Here is a 25006-nt window from a genome sequence, read left to right as displayed (position 1 = left end):
AGAGGAACTTGATTGTGAAGGTTGGCATTGGAGCGTAAAGAATTGGAAGAGTATGTGAGGAAGTAAAGGAAGAGAGAAATGGAGTTGAAGATGAAGAGGAAGAGGAGACATGAGCGTAAAGAATTGTTGTTGTTCCTTCAATTCATGACGCTGGGGAGGGGGTGGAATGGGTTAGGGATTTTTCCTCTGTTTTGGAAAGTGGAGAAGTGACAGTGAGAAGGTTGAGAAGGGGTGGGATGGGTTAGGGATTTTTTTTGTCATTTTTAAATAGTTAAATTATAGTGTTGGTCCCTATACTTTTACTAAAATTGCAAATTAGTCCTTACTGTTAAACACGTACAACTCACATGCTTAAAATAGCGAATATACTGAGGAATATTCTGTTAAATCAAACGGTGTTTGAACGGTAGGGACCCAATTACAAATTTTAATTTATTTCAGGGACCCAATTACAAACTTTTAAACTATAGGGATCAATTTGCAATTTCACTGAAAGTGTAGGGACTAACTGTGTAATTTAACCTTTTGTTTTTTGTTGTTTTTTTGTCTTTTGCTCCGCATGTATTTTTTTAATTTATTTTTTAATATATGTTTTATATAAATAATGAATTTAATGGTTGGTTTTTAATGTATGCATGAATGTTTATTATTTATAACATTTGGTACCGCTCAACAAATTTAAGAGAGACAAATTGATAATTAACTAACACGGTAACACACCATATGCATTTTTTCTAATTTAGTTTGGGATGCAAGCTATTTTAAGTTTAATCTCAACTAAGCTTTTGTCAAACTCATTTCAAAGTTCAAACAAATTAAAGCACTGGTGAAAGGAAGTTATGACTGCACTACATACCAAACATTTTTTTAATTAATATTTGTTTCCCCCCAAATTTTATTCCTTCAATAATGAAATGTTGAAAGAGACAAGTACTAGATTCCTCTATTAGTGGAGAATGAGTTGCATATACACATACTTGTCAAAAGTCATAAGTTATTGAACCCTAAAAATAGTGTTTTAGATCACATGGTCAAGGACTTGAGTACTTGGAACAGTGAAGTTCAGTTCTAGAAAAGTTAGTTGACCATTCCACTTCGATACATATATAATTTGGCACACCATAGGTATAGAGGAAAACATAGTTTGGTAAGAAATTTTGTTTCACATTTTCTAACTCTGGATTACGTAGAGATTCAGATGTTTTTATATGAAGTTGTTAGTTAAGAAGTATTAGATGATTTGATATATTTGACTAAATTATTATTTAACGATTATTAATTAACAACTTCACATGAATACAAATTGCATGTGAGTTTTGACTGTGGATTATAAAAACATTGGTTAATATTGCTATGTTTGTTTTATTTATATAAAATTATGTATGAGCAAAAATTTAATATACAAGGATTTGCAAGCACACTCATTAAAAAGTGGTTATATAGCACGTTAACAATCATGAAATTTACTTAAACACACGAGTTTTCATATAGAACATACTCTTTTCAAAATCTAAAGAGTCTCACTTTAGTAAAAGTGAATTGAGTTTTAGCCTTTTAGGCAAGTTTTACTCAGAGTTGGATATTTAAATTCTGAAAAGTTCTCTCAATACAATAGAATAAATGGTGGAGTAACGAACAAAATTCAATTATTCATTTAAAAAATATGAGCGAATTGACAAAGAGCCATAAATAAATAAATGGTGGAAACTCGGGTGCAATCGACTTCACGTGAAGTTGATAATTGAGAGTCCACGTGAAGTTGACTGCGCCTGAGTTTTCATCTAAATAAATAATGAGATTTTCTTACTCTGTTTTTTTTTCCTTGGTGGGAATAGGATAGATGTTTTTTTTTTATTTTTTTTGTGGAATTTGAGATTGATGTAGCCAGGTCACGTTTGACTTAAATGGGCTTACTGGTCTGAGCTAGGCCCATAAGCCTCTATCCTTCTTTCAGGGCTTCCCCGATACCGTGCCCTTCTCATAATAATAACCACTATCTTAGACAAAAAAAAGAAAATTTAAACCAAAAAAAATCTTAAACAAAAAAAATACCAAAATCAATTATCAAATTTACCTATAAAATAGATATTAAAATACAAATATATATTAAAATTAAACTATGTACATAATTATACGCAAATATATTGGTGGCTGATTTTAGTGGTTGATTTTGGTGTACGAATAATATTTAAAAAAAAAAATGCATTGCAATGTATGAATTTGTTCATCATCAAATTATGATGCAACAAGATCTCTTTTTGTGGTTCATCATCTACTGGTTCCTCATGAAACCTCCAAAAATTATAAATCTCATTCTGAAACTTCTTCATTGCTGTTATCTTCTTCTTTCAAGGGGAGGTTTGGTTGTATTGGCCTTGAGTTTTTGAATGTCCTTAAGGAGGGTTGAGTGAAAATGCTTAGGAAATAAGCATCAAGGTTTTTTAGTGAAAAAGTGAACATTGTTTACAGTTTATCTATCATGTCAGGACACATATTAAGATTACAAAAAAAAAAAAATTAAAAATATAAAAAATTTAAATTTTTAATACATTTATTTTTTACCGGATTCGGACCGTGAGACCCGAGCTCTTACTTGGCTAAGTTAGTCGATCCACTTGCCTTTAGGGGCACTTCTTTATAGTTTTGGGCTGACCAAGTCGGGTCTGACCCATTAAGAATGATATGTCAATTTTGGATTTTTACTTTAGCGTTTGTTTGGACTATGAGCATGTACTGCCTTTGTTTGGTTTCACTATACTCTCCCTAAATAAAAAAGCAAAGCTCATCTCGAACTATTTATTCATTATTAATTTCTATTTTATAGTGACATTTGATTAACGACCCGTTTGGATAGGTTCATAAGTGATTTTTTTTTAACTTTTAATTTATGAAAATATGTAGTATTAATGTCGGTACAATTTTTAAAATAAAATTGTAACTTTTTAAAAAGTTAGTTTGGTGCTTAAGGAGAAGTTAAAAAAAATGACTTCTCTCATAATAAAAATTTTTTTTTATCACTTTTCTCTTAAAATAAGTACTTTTAGAACTAAAAAACCAAACACAAAATAACTTATTTATAAACTACTTTTAATATAAGCATTTATTATTTAAGTTATTTTTTTAAAAATAATTTAATTAAGTTATTTACTCAAACTAGACCTAAATATGACGGGTAACTTTAAATGTACCAATTGTCATGTTATTATCCTGAAATATTAAAAACAAATCAATTTTTTGTTTTAAATTAGAATGTTAATTAAAAGAGTAAATTTTATATTAGATAGTTCATTTTTTATTATTTTAAAAATTAGTCTCGCTAAATAGATTATTAGTCCTTTTATAGTTTTTAATAAAAAAAATTTAATATATATATTAGACAAATAAGACTCTAATAAATTTTGTTATATATAATATAATTAGGTTAAAAATATTAGGGTATAGTTAATATGTATCTTAGGACACATGATAAGTTTATCAGTTACCACTAGTAGAAAATTTTAAATATTTTTATTTAATAAATATAAAATAAATACATTAAAAATTTAATTTTTTATATTTCAATGAATTTTTTTTTTGTTTTGTAATATTAACATGTGTCCTAAAATATTATTATAAAATATTTTTTTTAAATGACAAAGAATCTAATTTATGTGATAAAAGTAATTCTCCGAAATTTAAAAAATAAAACAAATTTATTCAAAAATAAAATATCTACTTTTTCTTTCCCTTTAGAATCAATCTAGATGTATGTTTACTCTAGTTAAAATATAATCGTTTGAAAAGACATGCATGTCATTACTTTTTAGTTTGAAAATATGGTAACATTAAATAGATCGCATTAAATATTTAGATTTTTGGTCAAAGTGGGCATTTAATAATTATCACAATAAATATTGTTGACTTTTTTACATTAGTAAACAAATATATGGGTGCTTTTAGGGGTTTTTTAATAAATAAAAAATATTATATTTATTAAAATATATAATTTGTAACATATTTACGAAAATTTATCATATCGTTTATTTCATTTATAATGTAAAAGAAAAAAAAAAGTATATATCTCGTTCAAAGTGTACAAAACGAAGTAGTCAGATCACGTTTATACACGTAGTGTGTAAGTAATCATATCACATTTGTACATGTGGTGTGTAACGGCCTTATTCGTTTATAGTGTAAACGAGATAAAAGAGGAGGCGACATATATATAGAATTCATTTACAGCGCCATTTGGATAGATATTTGTCCCGTTTCTTCAACTTTTAACTTATACTATTTTCTAATCATATTGTCGAATTACTCGTAGATTATGGCGCGAGCAGATGCACATGATGCGGACATCAACCGACTGAATGCGAGATGACACATCGCTGGAGCAGCCAACTTCGAGGTTAGTGTTGTTATTTTTATGTTTATGTTAAAACATATATGTGTAGCCATACTTAGGGTACTTTTATAGAACTAGTATACAATATATGTTAGGTGGATGAATGTATTGTTAATAAGAGATAACTAATAGGGGGAATGATTTTAGGTATTAGTGAAATTAATTTGTTAAGTAAATGTTTATTTATATAATTTTGTATGAGGTTTTAAAATGATAGTTTTGCCTAATTGCACTTTGTAAAACAGGAATGCTGACGGATGGGTTGGACTGTATCAATGACAGGATGACATTGCAGATGAGGCTGTTGTCCAACTGTCAATGATCTTGAGACACGGTGGGTGCTACAAGGAGATTCTAACGGAGGTGTAACACGGAGATTCCAAGGGCATCCTGCTGCATATTGCCGGTAATGCACATGGTACTTTAATCAGTCCGACTCTACAATTCAGTACTCAATACTTATGTGAATGATGTAATTCTTCACACTCTACATTACTGCATCTTTGCTCTTGAATATGTGGCCAACTCGAAACTCCACACCACCGTCTAAGTTGTAATTGTCTTTACCCGTGTTGAAAAATGGAGTTTTCTCGTGCATCACATCTAGATCCAATGTATGATAATGACTAGGTACAGCTGATAAGGTTAGAATTGTGTGTGGAACAGGCAGAAGATACTGAATTGATGCCTTGACCGACGTCTCCGGTACAAACTCCTCCTCCTCATCATCTTTAAAAGAACCACTATCGTTGCTATCCGCAACATACTCCTCGTCGGAGTCCTCGCCATCCACGTCCATTTCTTCCACTAGACTAGCAACGTGTAGTGGTGGCGGTGCGAGAGATGGGTCATCCTGCACAGAATTCGAGTGGCCAGATCCACTACCACCAACATCACCGACCTCCGCAAAAAGCTCTATCATCACTTGTTCCGCCATGGAGTCAAAACAGATGAAACCGAAAAACTCAATTTTTCGTCCGTGCTAGCAACCTATATCCCACCCTTCCGATCTCTTTTCTCCCGCTACCACCAACACTACTCAATATCAGACTCTTTATCTTGGACAAAGAACTTACTCGCCGAGTATACAAAAAATGGAATTATCACACTCAAATACCACCACAATGTCATTGTTTCTCATATGGTAATTGGAATACACACTTACAACCACATATCCACTACTACTAGACATTTTGGCTTATTTTTTGGAAGAAAAATGAAAGAGAAGAAGAAGTAAAATGTTTGTGGAGAATACAAAGGGTTGCACATCTTTTTATAGCTACCGAAAATTTGTTGTAACATATCTCGTTTACAGTATAAACGAAATAAGAATGCACATATCTCGTTCACTGTAAATGAGATACGTGTATTCTTATTTCGTTTATACTGTAAACGAGATAAGAGATATGATAAATTTTTGTAAAAATACTACAAATTGTATATTTTGGTAAATAAAATATTTTTTTATTTATTTAAAAAACGTGCTTTTAAGGTTGCTAAAGATTTTTTTCATACAAAACATATAAAATTTAGGTTTTAAATGTATTTGTTTTTTATTCATTTATCAAAATAAAAATTTAAAAAAGTTATATTAAAATAATCTTAATAACATATATTCTTATGAGATATATTAATTAAATCCTAAATATATTGAATTGTTAACTTGATTTGTGCTTCAGTACTAGTGAATGTGTATTCGTTGTCTTCAACATCTACAACATATGATATTAATTTCGTGAAATATCCAAACTTGGTAGATATCCATACTTAAATTCAGCCGAGATTGTGGACTATAATCTATGCATATTGGTGATGGTGATCCTTATTCAATGTATATGTAGGACTTCTCCAAGCAAAGAAAATTCAATAGTAATACTACTACTATTTATTTAAGAGAAATCAATTTAAATTTTAAATTTAATGTTAAAAAGTTTTTCTCTTTTTTGAGGAAAAGGGGGGGGGGGGGATTAAAGGGATGGGCCTCAAGAGAGGCCTGGTGGGTGGTTGGCACACAGTTTTTAATAATTGGTATTTATATTTGTATGTCGGGAAATTAATGGGTTAGGCATTACTCAAAATTTCATGACATGCCACTAATTAAAGTTGTGTACTGAACAAACCAAATCATTAATCCACTACTATATAATATACTATATAGTTATATACACACTAATAGTATGGTTTAGTAACTTTGACCACTATCAACGAAGACTTGGTAGTTTTTTTTTGTCAGTATAAAGAATCTTAAACACTTACTTTGATATGATGCGAAAGTTGTTTGCAATGGAAGTAAAATGGGATGTCAAGCTCACAATAGCTCAGGGAATTGCCAACACATACAAAATAATATTGAATACTGAATGTGTATAATACCAAATAAAAGAAGTGTTGCATACTGAATGTGTTTGTTACAAGAATTCCAGATTTTCTGCCCCTTAATGAGGGCCTGCAATCTATGTTTATTGCTCTTCTTTTAATATTTTTAAGGGAAATTATACGGTGTCTAACACATAATCAAAAGAGATAGAAGTGGATTTCACCTTTTATTTTTATATCATATAGTTGAAAAATTAAGCACCACACAACACAGTTTTTTTGTAATGTAATGTAATGTTGATGTTGATCCGAAGCATGCATCAGCATTGACTCTGTTATCTGCCTACATCACCATGTGTCTCTTGGTCAATGTCTAACTGTAGAAAGGGAGACAGAATCACAGAAGAAATAATGTTATTTCAAGTTTCAACCACCGTTTCTAGATTTCATGTATCTAATGTATCTAGCTCATTCTAAAATCATTTTTCTCTTAAAAAAAAAAAAATTATTATTTAGTTCATTGAAAACATATAAATAATTATATATATAATCATGTTACATATATATATATATATATATTAAAGGAAAGTTTTCAAATATATCGGTAAGTTGGAATTTCAGTAAATTTTAACTGTTAATTTTAATTATATATATTTTTTATAATTGAGATTAATGGTTAAAAATTACTGAACATCAGTATAGTTTGCTACACTTAAAAATTTTTTTATATTAAAAATTAGTCACTAAATTAATTATTATTTAAAATATATAATAAAAATACACAAAATATATATTTAAAAATAAATTAAACAATCACCTTTTCAAAGACAAATTCTGATATTAATTAATAACAATAAAAAATGAACGGATTTAGGGGGGCCTGCAATGGTATTTACCATCCTCTATCCAACCACCTACCCACCAAGCTAAAGACAGAGTCCTAAATCCTCACTTATAAAACCTTACATGATTGTTCATTCCAAAATGCACACTGAAACGTTTGTGATATATCTATCTATATCTATAGTATTCTCTAGAACTAAGTTTTCGAGTTACCTAGGTGTTATTAATTAATAACATGGGTGCAGTGGGAAGAGGCAGTGCAATAATGGTGGCACTTGTACTGTGCTTGATGGTGGTCGAGATGGCTGATGCTGCCACGTACACCGTTGGAGATGCAGCTGGTTGGACCTTCAATACCGTCGGCTGGCCCAGAGGGAAGCGCTTTAGAGCCGGCGACACTCTCGGTAAGAATTACCAGATAATTTAACATATTTAAGGGAAAGTATGGAATATACGGAGGTTTAGGGAGTATTAGAGATATAACTATTACTCCATTAGTAGTATCATGACATGTATCAGAGTTCAGTTTAATCTTTTAGGATGAGTGATTTTATGATATGAGATGTTTATTATCTCTATTACTCGGATAGTTATTCTTAATATTATGGATGATGTTCATTTTACACATTGTACAAATAAGTCATTGGCAGAACTCTATATTTAATTAAGAGTGGATACTCCAATAAATTCTTAATAAATTTTATGTGAAACGTTTTTGTTTTTAAAAAAAATTATTATATTAAAATTTTTTAATTTTATAAAAATAAAAAGACCTATAAAATTAAAAAATCTTAACGTAATAAAAGTTTTTCAAAAACAAAATCGTTTGATACAAAATTTTTTAGAGATTTATTGAAATATATATTGTTTAATTAAGAGTAAAGTATTATTTTTGTCCCAAACGTTTGGGGTAAGTCTTATTTATGCCTCTAACGTTTAAATCGTCTTATTTGTATCCCTAACGTTTATAAAAATGATTTAATGTTATCCTACTATCAATTATACTAACAAATCAGATTATATTTTTCAATTATTTTCACTTGGATGTATTCATTCTCAATTAAATCTCACTTGGATGTGTTCAATTTTAATATTATACCCACTATTTGTGTTTAGATTCAATTATGTTCCTAAAAAAGTGAATTATGTAAATGTTGTAGGAATTAGTTTCAACTTTTGATGAGTTATTTTTCGGAGTGGATCATCGATTCTATCCCAGACATTTGTATTCTAACTTCAAGAAAATATTTTTAAAACTCAAACTAAAGCGTTCATGATGTGTAATTGACGGCAGGATAACATTGAATCACTTTTATAAACATTAGGGATACAAATAGGACAATTTAAACATTAGGAACACAAATAGAATTTAACCCAAACGTTTGGGACAAAAACGATACTTTACTCTTTAAAATAATGTTAGTTATGATCTCTTTGACAAATAATTTTGTTGCGTGGTTGTGTAGTATTCAGTTACAACCCAAGAGCACACAATGTGGTGGCAGTGAACAGAGGAGGGTATGATAGCTGCAGGACACCGGCAGGAGCTAAAGTGTACAGATCGGGGAAAGATCAGATCAGGCTTGTTAGGGGACAGAACTACTTCATCTGTAACTTTCCTGGCCACTGCGAGTCCGGCATGAAAATCGCCGTCAACGCTGTCTAATCCTCCCATCCTCCTCATTCCATCATATTTTCTGATCTTTGCACCTTCTTCTATCCTTTAATTTTACACTGCATCACTTATGTAGCAACTCGGTTAAGTTGTAAGAAATAAAAGGGTGTAGGTTCCAAATCGTATGTAATATGGTTCACTGATCTATACTATATATGGATCTAGTAATATAATAAATGTTGCTATTATATATTTTTCTTTCTTTACTTACCATCATCCACATCATCATCTGTTCCTTACTATATACATACAGCAGCAGTTTTAAAATGAATAGTCATACATACAAACATAACCCAGCTTTTTTATATTTAATTAATACTAATTAAATTGTTAAAAAATATGAAAAACGTTAAACGTTAATTATGTTGGTTAGACTTGACGTGATAAAATTGTGAAAGAATAGGAAAAGCAAAGAAAAGAACTTTTATTGATTGTTGATTGATTGAATTGTACTAAAGTGTGTTGTAAACTATGAGGGTAAAACTAAATATATATAGAGCATTGTCCTATGAAAGATAAAAGCAAATAAAGATAAGATAGAGATAAAGATAAAGATAACTATAAGATAAGATAAAGACTAAATTATAATTTAATTTGTGTATTCTGTTGGGCTGAATTTGTGGGCCACAAGACTTCTTTATTGTTGTCATGGGCTAATATAGAAGTGTAGTTTAATATGCCCCCGCAAGCTGGTGGATGGAAGATGTCAATAATCCACAGCTTGGATAAGTTCCAATGAAATTGTTGAGGAAGACGCCTCTGACGTAGTGACGCGGAGGAAGATGCGTGCGGCGGAGCTTGAGCTGCCGACGGCAAAAATATAAAAGGAGATGCTGTACTTGAGCAGCGAATCTTCAAAAATACGCGCAATGGAGCTTGAGCTGCCGGCGGCAAAAATATAAAAGGAGATGCTGTACTTGAGCAGCGATCTTCAAAAAATGCGCACAGCGGAGCTTGAGCTGCTGGCGGCAAAAATATAAAAGGAGATGCTGTACTTGAGCAGCGATCTTCAAAAAATGCGTACGTATGACGCAATAACTTCAAATGGCGCATAGAGCGCGATAAAAAAAAGAGGGCGCGTGGAGCGCAATAAGAGTGCAGATGAAACTGCTAAAACATATGCAGATTAAACTGCTGAAACAAATGCAGATATGACTGCTGAAACAGAATGCAGACGAAATTGTCGGAAGAAAGGAGGCGCAGACGGAATTGCTGATAAAGAACCGGGGTAACCAAAACTGGGGTAGGATTTTCACTTGGATGCCTTTAACAAAGATTGGTTGGATCTTGAACTGAATTGGAAGATTGATTATTCATTGTGAGAGGAGGTTGAAAAAGATGTAGGGTGATTTCTCACCGAAAGATGATAGCTTATGTATCCTCTTTAAGGAGGATACCAAGGCTCTGATACCATGATAAAATTGTGAAAGAATAGGAAAAGCAAAGAAAAGAACTTTTATTGATTGTTGATTGATTGAATTGTACTGAAGTGTGTTGTAAACTATGAGGGTAAAACTAAATATATATAGAGCATTGTCCTATGAAAGATAAAAGCAAATAAAGATAAGATAGAGATAAAGATAAAGATAACTATAAGATAAGATAAAGACTAAATTATAATTTAATTTGTGTATTCTGTTGGGTTGAATTTGTGGGGCACAAGACTTCTTTATTGTTGTCATGGGCTAATATAGAAGTGTAGTTTAATAGGTTTCATAATGATCCCCAATGGCCCAATTCAAGTTTTATATTAAAAAAATACTAAAAAAATAGCTACAATTTTTTAAGAGTAAATATTGAATTTACTGAATTTAGTCCTGGTTTATTTTTACAAAAGACGATGTTATCTCTTATTAAAAAAAAACGCTTCATCTTTAATATTATTCTTTTAAGACAATACGAACTTTTTGTTAAAAATTCAATGAAATATTAATAAAATGATCATTTTGTGACAATTTTATTTATGATCTATAGAGTTTAAAACCATTATTTCCAACAAAAACTATAGTTTGCGAGGGTTTTAAATTTTCAGAAATTACAAAATAAAGTATCACAAAATTAATTAATTTTTATTAACATTTGACGAATTTTTTTAATAAAAAAATTGTATTATCTCAAAATAATAATACTGAGAGTCAAATTGTCAAAATGTCCTTTTCTTTTAGAGAAAGGATCACATTGTTTTTCAACAAAATAAAAAGAATGCGGATTGAGTCTTTATATTTTTAATTATATTAATTAAATTCTCGATAATAAAATTTGTTTGACTTAAGATTAAAAGTCAAATTAATCTTTTAATTTTTTATCTATTATCTCTATATATATAAAAAGAGAAATGCTAGAAGATCAGTAATTTTGGTATTTTGTAACCATCAATTGGCCATCAATAGTATTTTTAATGATGTGAGATTACATCTAATAATAGAAAATCACTCACTTTTATTTTGATGGTTAAGTGTTGGCCAAAAAATACAAAAATTATTGATCCTTAGACTTTTTCATATAAAAATTGTCCAAAGTTATATTGCTGATCTTGAAGCTGCAGAAAGACACAATTGCGTGCTTCATATTCACCGGATGATGAATAAAACACTAGTGTCTGATCCGTTGCACCGCAATTTGTAGATGAAAAACAAAATTCCGGAGTTTAATGTTGGTCATTATTAGTTGAAAATAACATAAATTGGTTCTTCCCCGCCCCAAACAATGGAATAAGATCAACTATTAATTCTTTTTCATTCATTAATTAATGCGGTAATCATCATCATGCCTTCAAATTAAAGTTGGTAGTTGCACCTTTTTCTTTTTGACATTCGTTTAAAAGAACTGTTACGTCGTTTTCTTGTCTGCCATACTTTCAACGCTGTATATTATATAGGAAAGCTTTTAAGTATACCGTGTTTAAGTGAATTTTAATAGTTAATCATAATTATATATATTATATATATTTTTTATAATTAAAATTAATAGTTAAAAATTATAAAAACATGAGTGTATCAGTATATTTAAAAATTTTTTATATTATGAATTATTAAATAAGTTTAGTTAATATGTATCCTAAGAATATATGATAAGTTTATTATTAATAAAAAAATTTAAATTTTTATTTAACAAATACAAATAATTATATTAAAATTTAAATTTTTTTGTATTTTTAATAAAAACTTTTTAAATTTATACTACTAGTTAGTAGTTTTTAGGGGTGTTATCGGTTCGGTTTGGTTCGTTTTGGATCAAAAACTAACCGAACCGATCTGTTCGGTTTTTACATAATACCAACCAATCGATTTGCTGTTTGCGCAACAACCGAATCGAACCAAAAGTGGTTTGGTTCGGTCGGTTTTTCGGTTTTTAAATCCTAACTAATAGAAAATTAATCTTAGTAAAATGATGTTCAAAACAATCAATAAATTAAAATAATATTACATTACATTCAAATTCAACACAATTTCAACTCATTCCAACAACTAAACATAAAACAAACACATTTGTTAAGTCTAAAATTTTCATTTCAATGTATTACTAACCACTTTTGCGGTTCGGTTCGGTTCGGTTCGGTTTCTGTCGAGTCAACCGAAAACCGAACCGAACCGATCGGTTTACATCGGAAAAAAACCAAAAAAACCAATTTTTTCGGTTTTTATTCGGTTGTTGTAAATTTCGGTTCGGTTTTGCAATAAATTTCGGTTTGGTTCGGTAACTTACACCCCTAGTAGTTTTTCAAAGGAAAAAAAAATTAAAACAAAAAGTAATGCTTTAAATACTATAATAAATAATTTAAATAATAAAATATATTTTTTATTCTTAAAGTTTGTTAAAAATTTTAAAAATATTTTTATGTTTTATTTTATTTTAATTTTATTTTATATATATTTTTATTTGCACCAAATATATTTTAATTTTTTAAAAAATTTAAGATTAATTCAGTAATAATTTATAATAACAATTTTTAACACAAATAAGTTAAACATAAAATTTTGTCATTAATTTTTAATTGTCAAATATTATTATTGGATTAATCTTAAATTTTTAAAAAATATAGCTGTTAGAAATATAATTGATATAAATAAAAAGATCTAATATCAAATTAAAATAAAATAAAATTTAAAAATATTTTTAATTTTTTTAACAAATTTTAAGAATAAAAGGTATATTTTACCAAATTTGAACCGACGTCACTCGTCAATTTTCTCCGTTGTCCAACACAGTTAACTTTAACTTTGCTGTATACTAGGAAACAACCTTATATATTTAACGAAACGGGCCTGCTACACATACAAGTATCCAAGCATCCAAGTTGGCCCAGCCCAAATCGAAGACACGCGCATAAGGAAGCATAACATGGCGCGTCAAAATCACGCGCTCAACACAAACGGTTACGTATGGCAGACTCTTCCACTTCCTCCACTTCTTCCACTTCTCAAAACGCTTCGAAACCAAGGAAATGCTCCCATTTTCGAGCAAAAATCAAAGTTCAAAATATACAAATCGTTGTTCGAAACCTCCATCAAAACAACATCAAACTCTCCGTGAAGAATCTGGAGAGAAAACGAAGCAACAACACTCAACGTAAGTTCATCAAGATTACTGTATATTTTAGTTTTCTTCTACGTCTTTCTTCTAGGGTTTACTGTGCTATTATTCTTGCTTCTTTGTCACACTGTTCTAAGTTCTACGTCATTCTTCTAAGTTCTACGTCGTTCTACATTCTTGTTCTAAGTTCTCTTGCTACTGTTGTTAATTTTTGGGGCTTTATTCCGTAGATTGGGGGTTGTATACTGTTTGAACTTGTAATGTGACTTGATATTGATGCATGTTTGAGTGATATCTCACTGATATATATGAATGTATCTGAATAATATCTATCTCACTGTTATCAATGGGTGTATCTGATTCTTACATATGGGTGTATCTTACTCTTATCAATGGGTGTATCTGACTCATATATGCGTGTATCTTACTGATATCTCAATTAATTTGATATTGAAGCATGTTTGAGTGATAACTGACTGATATATATGGATTTATCTAAATAATATCTATGGGTGTATCTCCCTGTTAAAAATGAGTGTATCGGATTCTTACATATGGGTGTATCTTACTGTTATTAGACCTTGTAATGTTGCTTGATATTGAAACATATTTGACTGATATCTGACTGATATATATGAATGTATCTGAATAATTTCAATGGGTATATCTCACTGTTATCAATGGGTGTATCTGACTCTTACATATGGGTGTATCTTATTGTTACTAATGGGTGTATATTTGTGTGTATTTTTTGTTTCAGACAAAATGGCAGCAAGAAACCAAACAAAGGATCTTAAGTGTGCCACACATCTCCTGAGTGATAAGTTCAGAAACATGGCTGAGGAGAAGAAGGCAATTGTCAGGGATCTCGGATTTGGTGGGTTGATGCACGTCCCACCTCTAAGGGTGGATCACCAACTCTTAAGGGAACTGGCAAACAACTTCAAACTTGGGGAGAACAGACTGAAGACAGGATATGGTTCTTTCCAAATAACACCAAAGACAATAGGTGATGCGCTTGGCATCAATGCAACAGGTAACTAGCTCAAAATTATAGGTGTATATTAAGTTCATGCTTGGGTATATTTAAGGTTGATACTTGGGTGTTTTTGAACCGATTTTGATACTTTGTTGTTTTCTTTTTTGTAGGAAATCTGTTTCCTGAGAAAGTTGAGTATAAGCAACTTTATAAGCAACTTTCTGATGATGACAAAATAATTTATAGAAGATTCCAGGGTAAGACCCTCAAAAGTCTTACCGATGAAATGATGGAAATCGGCGTTGGCAGCGAAGAGGAACGCCTGATGTTCAAGAGGATATTCATCCTCTACATACAGATGGCGTTCCTTTTGCCAACGACGATAAACAAAATATCGCCCGTGCACCTCGCCCCAATTTTTAAGATGGACGGCATATCGGAGAGAAACTGGGGGGCGCATGTTTTGACCTTCTTGATCAAAGGCATCACAGACTACCAGGATAAGAAGAAGAAGGCAATTGATGGCTGCCTCTTTGCCCTCATGATAATATACTTTCATCTTTCTGAAAACAAAGGCAAAAAGAGGGCTGAAAGACCACCAAAGCCTTGGATTGCCAACTGGACTAAGGAGAAGTTGGTGGAAAGAATGACTGCAGAAAAAGAAGAAATTTTGGTAAGTAAACATAATATGTTGCTTGTATTTTATTTACCTGAATGCTGCTAGCTAAAATATCTCATGTTTCAGGGGATTGTGAAGATGGCAGAGACAAGAGCAAGAGAAAAAATGAAAGAAAAAGAAAAAAAAGAAAAAAAAACAAGAAATCAAAAAAACAAAAAAAAGGAAGGCGAGTCCAACATCGTCTTCGGAGACAGAAACAGCTACTGACAGTGACACTTCTACCTCTGAGTCTGAGACTCAACAAGACTCGGAGGATTCAGCAAGAAAACACCCCATCAAAAAGGGGAAAAAGTAAGTACCATACTTGGGTGTAATTTCTTTTTCGAGTTGGGTGTATCTTGTTGATCACGTTGGATGTATTTTTAGTATGTTCTAAATAATCACTGTTTGCCTTCCAGAATGGACTCCAGAAAAAGAAAGCAGAGGCAAGAGGAGCCAGATTCTGATTCAGAATCTGAATCTGAACAAAGTGATGAGTAATGTCCTGAAATTATTACTCCTTTCTTTTGGCTTCATTATAAAGATTTCGTGTATTAACTGAAGTGTTTGTTATTAACTTATAGGAGTGAAGAATCATCACCTGCAGAGAAGGAGAATAAGAAGAAAAAAACAAAAACAACACCAAAAAAGTAAGCACTTCTTTGCATAATATTCTGTGATAAAATTAATTTTTTATTTCTGATTGGTACTCTTTTTTTTCCACCCAGAACACAACCAAAAAAGAAAAAAGTTCTCGTGGAGGATTCACCTCCTAAAGAAGACCAATACTTTGACGGGTACAGTACCTCGTAAGCTATATTACCGTCTATCGTCGTAATTATTTTTGTTAACATCTTCTTTTATGAATGTAGTGAGACATATGAAATATCAAGTGACGAACTGGATGAATGGCTAGGGCAAAACGTTGATAAATTTGCTGCAGAGGGGTATGTCTTGATGGGCTGTCTATTTCATATTTTGTTGTGTTTTGTATGCTAATAATTGTTTCTTGTTTCGCAGGGAGAACCAACCTGACCTGCGATCGACAGAAGGTCGCTATGTGTCGTCTGAAACGTAAGAAGATTTATTATTTAATAAAATCTTGTTATCATGATTTGGGTGTGTCTTGTGGAACCATTTGGGTGTATTGCGTGGATCAAGTTGGGTGTATGTTGTCTAATAAGTTGGAATATTAATTTTGTTGTGTTGCTTGGATCAAATCTGTCTTAGAATACCGGCTGTGAACTTGGGAACTGATGCTCCTTCCTCTCAAGGAAACACAGAACAGAGTAGTGTAAACCAGCCGTCACAGAGCATGTAATTTCTCTTTCAAATAACCGTTACTTTTGTTCTTCTATTACCCTTCTACTTCTAATTCTGTATATATTTTTTTTTAGAAAAAAAAGCCCTTTATTATTTTATTCAAGAAAAAAAAGGCAGGAAAAAAAAGCAAAAACTGCAAGTATGTAAGTTCTCAAAAAAACAAAGCCTGTCTTCTTTTTGAATTGTTCGGGTGTATTTCTTGAATTTCTTTGGGTGTATTTTAGGTTGAGTCCGTCTGATTCGAATATGATGGTTGTGAGGGAACAGACACCGTCCGAAGCGCTTGCAATGTGAGTTTTACAATAATATTCAACCTTATAACCTTATTATTTTCAAAGGCGTTGTTAACCTTTCATTTTTCTTCTTGTTTAGAGTCCCAATTCAGGTTTTTGTGCCGGCATCCCAAACAACCACTGACATAGATTTTGAACCAACCCCTATACTACAGATTGAAGGGACTACAGAAACGTAAGAAATAGTATTGAGTGTATATTTGTTTGGAGTTTGGGTGTATATTAGCTAACAGTTTGGGTGTATATTGTTCCTGATTAGTTTCTTTTACGCCGTGATTAATTTTTTGTAACTGTGCAGCACTCCTGAAACCCCCAAACAACTTCAAGAGACCACACCCACGGTTCCCCCAGCTCCAACTAAAGTGTAAGTTCATCAGACTAAAATCAATCTTTGCTTATCATCTGTATATTCTTATTCTTATTCTTATTCTTATACATGATGACGCAGTCATCCAGACGCAGAAGATGCTGCTGCCCTGTTGATGATGGCACGGACAGCTTCCTATGTTCCTAAAACAGATCCAGGGGTGCCATCATTCAGCCTTGGATTGACTGATTCAAGCCAGGAGGGGGCGTCAACGCAGGAGACAGAAAGGGAAAAATCTCCAGAAGCTGCGAATTTGATAGAACAATTGGACAGTTTGGTCCAAAGAATAGCAAGCAGCGCGACGAAGGGAAAAAACACAAGTACACAAATTCAGAGGGAGACTGGGGGAGAAAGTTCTGCAAAGTTTGAAACTCCTCGGGGATTATATCAGATTACGGATGATATGAAACAAAAGTGCTACATCTGGGGGACAAGACTGAAGGAAGATGCAGATGGCAATACTAACGAGTATGAGGAAATGTGCACTCTGATTGGCCAAGGAAAATACATTTTGATGAGAATGCACCTTGCTTCCCTCCAGACAAAAAGTGATATAGAATCTCAGGTAATATTATAATAAGATTAATGTTTTTACACCAAAGTCAATTACAATGCTTATTAATGTAAAATTGATTTCGGCATATATTTCTAGATTGTATCTGCCATCTGCCTCATCCTCAACAACAAAAATGAAAAGAGATTTCAAGAACAAATATACTGTCTCCCCCCCGATATTGTGGTAAGTATTACTTCTACGAACTTCGGGTGTATTTTCTGTATTGATTTGGGTGTATTTGTCACGTTCCATTGGGTGTAAGTTTAGTATTTCATTTCTCGTTTCCCATTCTTGCAGTGCATGGCACTTTCGGATCACCCAAACAGGGAATTCGTATCACCAAAAACGGAAAAGGAATTCAGGGTGGAAGCCTACCCGAGTTTCATTCCCTTCATAGATAGAAAAAAATTGACTTCGCACCCATATGTAAGTTTTCGTTTGCTAAATTTGTTAGTACGCTTATTTACTTATTTGCAAAATAAAATAACACACTGTTCATGTGTGGCAATCCTTCAGATTTTTGCCCCTGTCTGCTACGCCGGGCATTGGTGGTTATGGCTGATAAATACAAGAAAGCGGAAATGTCAAATACTTGACCCGCTACACAAAAAAGCTCCCACCGATGAGAGAAAGGCCATTAATAAATTCACTGTAAGTTGCCTCTGTCTTCTTTACTTTAATAGATAGGTCTATTTCGTTAGTTGTGATGGGTGTATATTGTCCATTCAGTTGGATGTATCTTGTCCATTCATTCGGGTGTATTACTGATTTGTTTTCGTATTTAAGGGATACGTATTTTCAAGATTGATAACATATGCCGGCGGGGAACCTCTTCAGAAAGGGGAGAGGGAGAAGGAAATTAAATCACTATATGTTAAAATATCAGGCCAAAAAACAAGGTATAAATTTGTGAGTCTGAACATTAAACTTTTGTAAATGAGATTTGTAATTTATTTTCTTCGTTTTCAGCTATGACTGCGCTGTGTACGTTATGAAGTGGATGGAGATAATTGAGCCGGAAAACATCAAAAAGGGGAAGTATCAATGGGATAATTGGCCACAGGTAACTGTCTTTAAAACCATATAACTCTGTATTACTTTACTGAATTAATATTGTTGTTTAAACAGAATATACTTTTTTATTGTAGGAGGAGGTGGACCACTATAGAGTGGAGTACGCATCCCGGATACTATTCAGTGAGATGAATACACAGAGAGATCATGCAATTAGAGAGAGTAGTGCTATAAGGCTGTCGAAGCCATCCTCTATATTATTAAGTCCGTTTTGTCAGATTAATTCTGCTGATATAGAAACTGGGTAATCCAACTGCTTGGTAGTTTGTAAATTGAACAAATGATGTAAATATTTTCCATTTATCAACAACTTCTATTCCATGTATATTTTTTCCCATAGTTAAACTATCTGTGCTGGTAAACTGTCTGTGATGTATTCAAAAGCTGTATTACAGGTGGTAAAATATGAAGGAAAAAATCAAGGCATATATAAACACAAATTATAAACTGCTACACCCAACGCAAGTCTAATAATACACCCAAGGTTGTATAAAATATACACCCAAACTGTCTGCGCTGTATTCAAAATGTATGAATTACATGTACTAAAATATGAAGAAAAACATCAAATCAAATATAAACCCATAACCTGAGAATTTTTACAGCTTTTGTTTTATATATATCTATATATGTGTCTATATCTAAATTGTGAATTAACGAAAATACACCCAAAATAACAGTGCTTTTACACCCATATTCTGTAAAACTATACACCCAACGAGTTATCCCCTGCTCCTGGTACCCTGAACTGATAACTCATAACGTGTCCTTGATATTGGCTGCAATTTGAATGCGCCGCTGATGCAGCATCAAACAGGTTTATCTGAAATATAACATACACACATTACCTAAACTATTAACGAGAAAAATAAACTCAATCGCCACAAATTTAAAGAACATTACTTTTACCTCGCTTAAAACTTTCGTCTTCTTCTTCTTTGTGGCATTTGCGATCTGTTTCTCCAGCTTTGAACCTAGCCTGTTTTTTGGACGTCCTCTTGTTCGAATCCTTGGCGGGCTTTGAAGCTCGTTAACGGATTCCAAGTTGGCGTCTTCGTGGGATAAAGAAGATGTCCCCTTCCTTTTGGCTTTTAATGCTTCCATCTCGGCCATGACGTTATCGTACGCGCGGTGCAGAATTGCAGTCAGCTCCTCCGATTCGGAGGCAAATTCGCATATATTTTGCGAACGAAAAACCAATTGGTCGAACCTCTTGCTTCTTGGCTCCATTAGTGGCTCGTCGTGGCTGCTCTTGATGTGTGTGTGTCGCCTCTTTACCTTCTTGCTCCATCGTTCCAGTATGTATCTCGGTGACACTTGGCTTACTTGTTCGAAGCTTAACACGCTTAGTGCGTGACGGCACAGTATCCCTCTCGACTCGAATAATAAGCAATGGCATTTTACCTCGGCTGCAAACGAGTCGTAAGTAACCACGAACTTGTTGAATATTGAGCTGGAAACTTGTTCTCCGACTTCGTATACTGAATAGCCTAGAGCGGAATTCTTTAGTCTGGTGATGCAATTCGCCTTTCCTCTGAATTGCGCTTGGACTTCCCTAAACTTTGCGTGAGTGTAGGCATCTTGAAACTGAGCTTCAATGTAGGATTTGGTTGCACACGGTATGACCGTATGAAAATCTGCAGCATCTGATTCTCTCTCTGCTTGCTCCCTGCTTCCGAGGCAATTATCGTATTGTTTGACGAACTGAATAAGCGAGCTGTTCCGGGTGATATACTTGTTAAAAAATGAATGCATGCTCTCGCTCCTTTGTGTGCTTCTCATCCCTGCCCAGAAATGGTGATCCAGATAGATAGGAACCCATATGTGACGGTCTTCGTACAGATCTGCATAATACACCCAAAGACAGTCTATAAATACACCCGAAAAAACATGCAATTTACACCTCTGATGCAGATTTTAAAAAGACATTACCTGAAAGCCACTTGTTGTCCCCAAGACCAAAATTCAGCAGAAAATCGTTCCAATTCCTATCGAATGAGTCTTTGCTGTGAGAGTTCCAAACAACTTGGCTCATTTCTTGTTCGATATCGGCATGTCCCTTGTACCCGTTTAATTTGCTTGGAATCTTCTTCATGATGTGCCAAATGCACCAGCGGTGAACTGTTGTTGGCATACAGGCCTCTAAAGCCCTTTTCATGGATGCGCACTGATCGGTGAGAAACCCTTTCGGAGCGTTTCCTCCCATGCAACGAAGCCAACTTTGAAATAACCATTTGAATGATTCAATTTCTTCGTTCTTCATCAAAGAGCATCCGAGAAGTGTTGATTGACCGTGGTGATTCACCCCGACAAAAGAACCACAGACCAAATTATACCTGAAACAAATTACCATGGTCCAGAATGCAAAATCATTAGCTACACCCTAACAAATGCTTCGCATACACCCAATGAAACAGCCAATATACACCTCTACTGCGGATTCGTAAAAATAAATTAATTTGGCATCATAAACAGGGACAGTTTGTTACCTGTTTGTATTGTAGGTGGTGTCGAATGAAATGACGTCTCCGAAATACTCAAAGGCGGCTCTGCTTCTTGCATCGGCCCAAAAAGCCAGCTTAATCGATTGATCCTCTTCGAGTTGGAGCTCAAAAAAGAAATTCGGATTCTTCTCTTTCATTCTTAAGAAATATTTCCCGAATTCCTTTGCATCTTCTTGTTCGGAAACATTCCGCACTTCCCTGGTAATGTAATTCCTCACGTCCTTTTCGATAAAATTTAACTCGCGGTGACCCCCGGCAGCCGCAACAAATGATTGGTAGGTTTTGCTTGGTCTGATACCGGCCTCCTCGTTATTCTCTATCGTACGACGAATGGACATGCTTAGTTCCATGTGCTGTTTGAGCATCTCTGCTTTGCTTGGACAGCAGGGGTGTGAATGATCCAGCACAACCTTTGAAATGATCCAAGCACCGACATCCTTCAATGTGTGTATATAAATTCTTGCAGGACAGTTTAGACCGGCTGTCGGATTGGTCTTCTCGGTCGGAGATATTTTAGATTTCCATTTTCCCTCTCTGCTACATGTAATCAGTTGGTTCTTAATCTCGTTTCCCTTCCTATTTGTGCACCGAACTCTTGTAGAGAAACCTGCAGCCTTGGCGTAGTTCCTGTAAAATTTTCCAGCATCTTCAAGGGTGGTAAAGGTCATTCTGACCTTTGGAACAAGCTCGTCATCAACAACTGAGAGAGGCTGCAAAATACACCATGTCAGAACTGTAAATACACCCATAGATATGATTCAAATACACCCAATCATGTCTAATACGATACACCCTAACCGCAACAACTCAACTACAGAATGACTTTTAAAGCCATAAACTGTAAATACACAGCATGCAGATATAATACAGTTCTAAAAACACACCTAATCATGTCTGTTATAATACAGCTGAACAACAACAAGTAAATTAAAATAACAAAAAACCAGTAAAGTGTAGATACACCCACACTTCTAGCTAAAATACACCCAAACAAGAATTGATCTACACCCGAGCGTCTGCTACAAATTCCAGGTAATTAATCACAACTAATACATTGAATCGACAGATTCAGGTAAACGTGTTACTTTCACAGTCACTGTTCAGCAATTTTTCAACTACACAATGCTATACAAATTACTGAAAGAAATTTCATACTAATCCTATGTAAATCAAACCTCAGGGACTTCGTTAGATTCTGACTCATAATCCACTTCGCCTGCATTCAGATGACAATCTGAGGTTGAATGATCCATTATCTTCAAAACAAGATCAAACTTTGATTTCGAAAAACAACAAATCAAAAATAGAAAACGAAGCTCGAGTTGCAGAGAGAGACAAAGGTAACCTAAACGAAGAAGATGCTAGTGAGAAAAGGAGAAGAAAAGAACAATGGGGAAGAAGGAGGGTAAACGCGGGAGAAGAAGAAGAACGAAATCTCAAAATAACGAAAACGAAAAGGGAAAGAAATATTTTAAATCTGGTAATTAGATATACGTGCGATGTTATATAGCGCGTGTAATCAACGTACCTGAAACAGCGCGTATTTTGATCTTATTGTTTAATGAACTTGTAAGGCATACAAGCCATTAGGGCTTGTATGCAGAGCTTTTCCGTTAACGAAATTGCTTTAAATTCTTTATATTGGATTGTGTAATTAACAATCATTTTGGGAGGATTATTGCAACACGGTGGATCGTTGAGATCACGTTGTATTCGTTTTATAGATTTAGGTTTTTTTTTTTACTTTATAGATTTAGTTTTGATGCACGGGTTTATAAATTTAATATTAAAATAATTTTATACAAATATCTAATCGTTGTGTGTATTAAGATTAAACTATATATATTTAGCTAACATGTGGATGAGTTAAAGTTTTTTAAAATTATCGGAAAAAATATAAAATTAAGTTTTTAATATATTTTTGTGTGTATATATATATATACATACATATTTTACGTTTGGTAAAGTAAATATACATAAAGGTAAGAAATTGTTTATACCTATAGATTTGTGTTGTCTTAGTAAATGGTAAATGATTGACAAGTGTCTCTGAAAAAAAAGACATAAAGTCTATCGTTTTATAGGTGAGATGTAGTTTTATAGGATTTTTTCTCTATTGCACGTGAGAATTTTAATAGTTAGGCTGATTAATTATATTTAAGATGATTAATTTTTTGGTGACTTAAAAGAAAATAAACAAAAACTAAGAAAAAAAAAAAAACAAGAAACTGCTTAAGAAAGGCAGTCCCGCTGAATACTATTCTCAAACTCCTTCCAAGGCAATGGAAGCTCCACTTGGAGAGAAATAGTCCTCATTGCGGTCTTTGTCATGATGTCTGCTACTGTATTTGCATTTCTCAAGATCAACCGAAGATCAGCACGCCATTTCCAAGACATGATATCTCGGATTTTTAACACCAAAGGATTAATAAACCCAGAGCAATCTTGTAAATTATTGACAATAGTAAATGCCTCCACACAGTCTGTCTCACATATAATGTCTCTTTGTCCCGAGTCCCATGCTAAAAGAAAGCCTCTCCAAATAGCAAACAACTCTCCTTGCAAAATGCTACGACTCTCGATTGTTCCCAGACAGCCTCGTTGCCACCTTCCCTTCCAATCTCTGCTAACACAAGCAAAACTAACTCGAGCACCACTGCCAGGATAGCTAGCATCACAATTAATCTTAAAGGTACCCACTGAGGGGGAATCCAAGAGCCACTAATGGTTGAGGGGATAGATAGTCGTTGCAACTCAAAAATATTTCGGAGCTCCTTTTCTAAGGACAAAGCCATACCAATCACCTTGTCTGTGGTCCAATGCTCGTGAGGATGAAAGATCTCGTTATTTCTCGAACACCAAATCCACCAGAGACCAGAAAAGAATCTAAAAGGGCGCTGTTTGCTATTATATAAGAACCAACTCATCAAATCCACTGGTTGATCGGAGATCCCTAAAGCTTGCCAAACAAGTTGGGCTTTTGGACAATCCCGAATACAATGTAAAACCGATTCCTGACCTGAGAAACATCGTGGACAGCTATCCGTGTGCGAAATGCCCCTCCTAAAACGAAATGCAGCAGTAGGAAGAGCCTCCCGAAGACATAGCCAGGCCAAAAATTTGTACTTTTCTAGAACATGTTGACGCCAAAACCAAAGCCAATTACCCCTATCCTCCCAACTAAACATCTTCTTACTGAGTCACAAATAATTTAAGATGATTAATTATTTTAACATGATAGTGGACTTTATGTATTTTTTTTTGTTCGTATTTAGATTATTTTACAAAGAAAAATACAAAATTATGAGCTTATAATACTATGCATAATTATTCACCCATTTAATATGTAATATTTATTATTATTGCAGTGAAAAATAAAAGTAAATCTTTTTTATTTTTTTTATTGATATTATTAATTATTAAGTATATTTTTTATTATATATTATATTCTTTTATATTTTTTCTATTTTATTTAAAATTGTATAATAGAAAATTACACTT

At 33.2% G+C, this 25006-nt stretch overlaps 3 protein-coding genes across 3 annotated transcripts; all 3 read left to right on the top strand.

Annotated features, from left to right (window-relative positions):
* The first annotated feature begins 7679 nt into the window (after positions 1 to 7679).
* On the top strand, positions 7680 to 9410 carry LOC112734317 (basic blue protein). Its single transcript, XM_025783571.2, has 2 exons — positions 7680 to 7947; positions 9010 to 9410. The coding sequence occupies exons 1-2, from the start codon at positions 7779 to 7781 to the stop codon at positions 9207 to 9209; spliced, it is 369 nt and encodes a 122-aa protein (XP_025639356.1). The 5' UTR covers positions 7680 to 7778; the 3' UTR covers positions 9210 to 9410.
* Positions 9411 to 14549: 5139 nt separating this feature from the next.
* Positions 14550 to 16324, top strand: LOC112736086 (uncharacterized). Its single transcript, XM_072233626.1, has 7 exons — positions 14550 to 14787; positions 14901 to 15403; positions 15476 to 15700; positions 15808 to 15885; positions 15973 to 16038; positions 16117 to 16185; positions 16261 to 16324. Exons 1-3 carry the CDS (start codon positions 14586 to 14588, stop codon positions 15614 to 15616), a joined length of 846 nt encoding a protein of 281 aa, XP_072089727.1. The 5' UTR covers positions 14550 to 14585; the 3' UTR covers positions 15617 to 15700; positions 15808 to 15885; positions 15973 to 16038; positions 16117 to 16185; positions 16261 to 16324.
* Positions 15764 to 17463, top strand: LOC140183650 (uncharacterized). The gene is made up of 7 exons (XM_072232114.1): positions 15764 to 15774; positions 16282 to 16335; positions 16409 to 16462; positions 16619 to 16705; positions 16786 to 16854; positions 16936 to 17001; positions 17084 to 17463. Exons 1-7 carry the CDS (start codon positions 15764 to 15766, stop codon positions 17181 to 17183), a joined length of 441 nt encoding a protein of 146 aa, XP_072088215.1. The 3' UTR covers positions 17184 to 17463.
* The last annotated feature ends 7543 nt before the right edge of the window (positions 17464 to 25006 follow it).

This window comes from Arachis hypogaea, chromosome 3, assembly GCF_003086295.3.
Source record: "Arachis hypogaea cultivar Tifrunner chromosome 3, arahy.Tifrunner.gnm2.J5K5, whole genome shotgun sequence".
Lineage (NCBI taxonomy): Eukaryota > Viridiplantae > Streptophyta > Magnoliopsida > Fabales > Fabaceae > Arachis > Arachis hypogaea.
Note: the sequence above shows the minus strand (reverse complement) of the source record. Positions and strands in the feature narration are given on the sequence as shown.

Bases quoted from the DNA above. Each gene is read 5' to 3' on its own strand.
- LOC112734317 (XM_025783571.2), top strand. From the start codon at position 7,779: ATGGGTGCAGTGGGAAGAGGCAGTGCAATAATGGTGGCACTTGTACTG. The intron at 7,948-9,009 runs GTAAGAATTACC...GTGGTTGTGTAG, and splicing joins TAGAGCCGGCGACACTCTCG to TATTCAGTTACAACCCAAGA.
- LOC112736086 (XM_072233626.1), top strand. From the start codon at position 14,586: ATGGCTGAGGAGAAGAAGGCAATTGTCAGGGATCTCGGATTTGGTGGG. The intron at 14,788-14,900 runs GTAACTAGCTCA...TCTTTTTTGTAG, and splicing joins GCTTGGCATCAATGCAACAG to GAAATCTGTTTCCTGAGAAA. The intron at 15,404-15,475 runs GTAAGTAAACAT...CTCATGTTTCAG, and splicing joins CAGAAAAAGAAGAAATTTTG to GGGATTGTGAAGATGGCAGA.
- LOC140183650 (XM_072232114.1), top strand. The intron at 16,336-16,408 runs GTATGTCTTGAT...CTTGTTTCGCAG, and splicing joins GATAAATTTGCTGCAGAGGG to GGAGAACCAACCTGACCTGC. The intron at 16,706-16,785 runs GTAATTTCTCTT...ATTTTTTTTTAG, and splicing joins AACCAGCCGTCACAGAGCAT to AAAAAAAAGCCCTTTATTAT.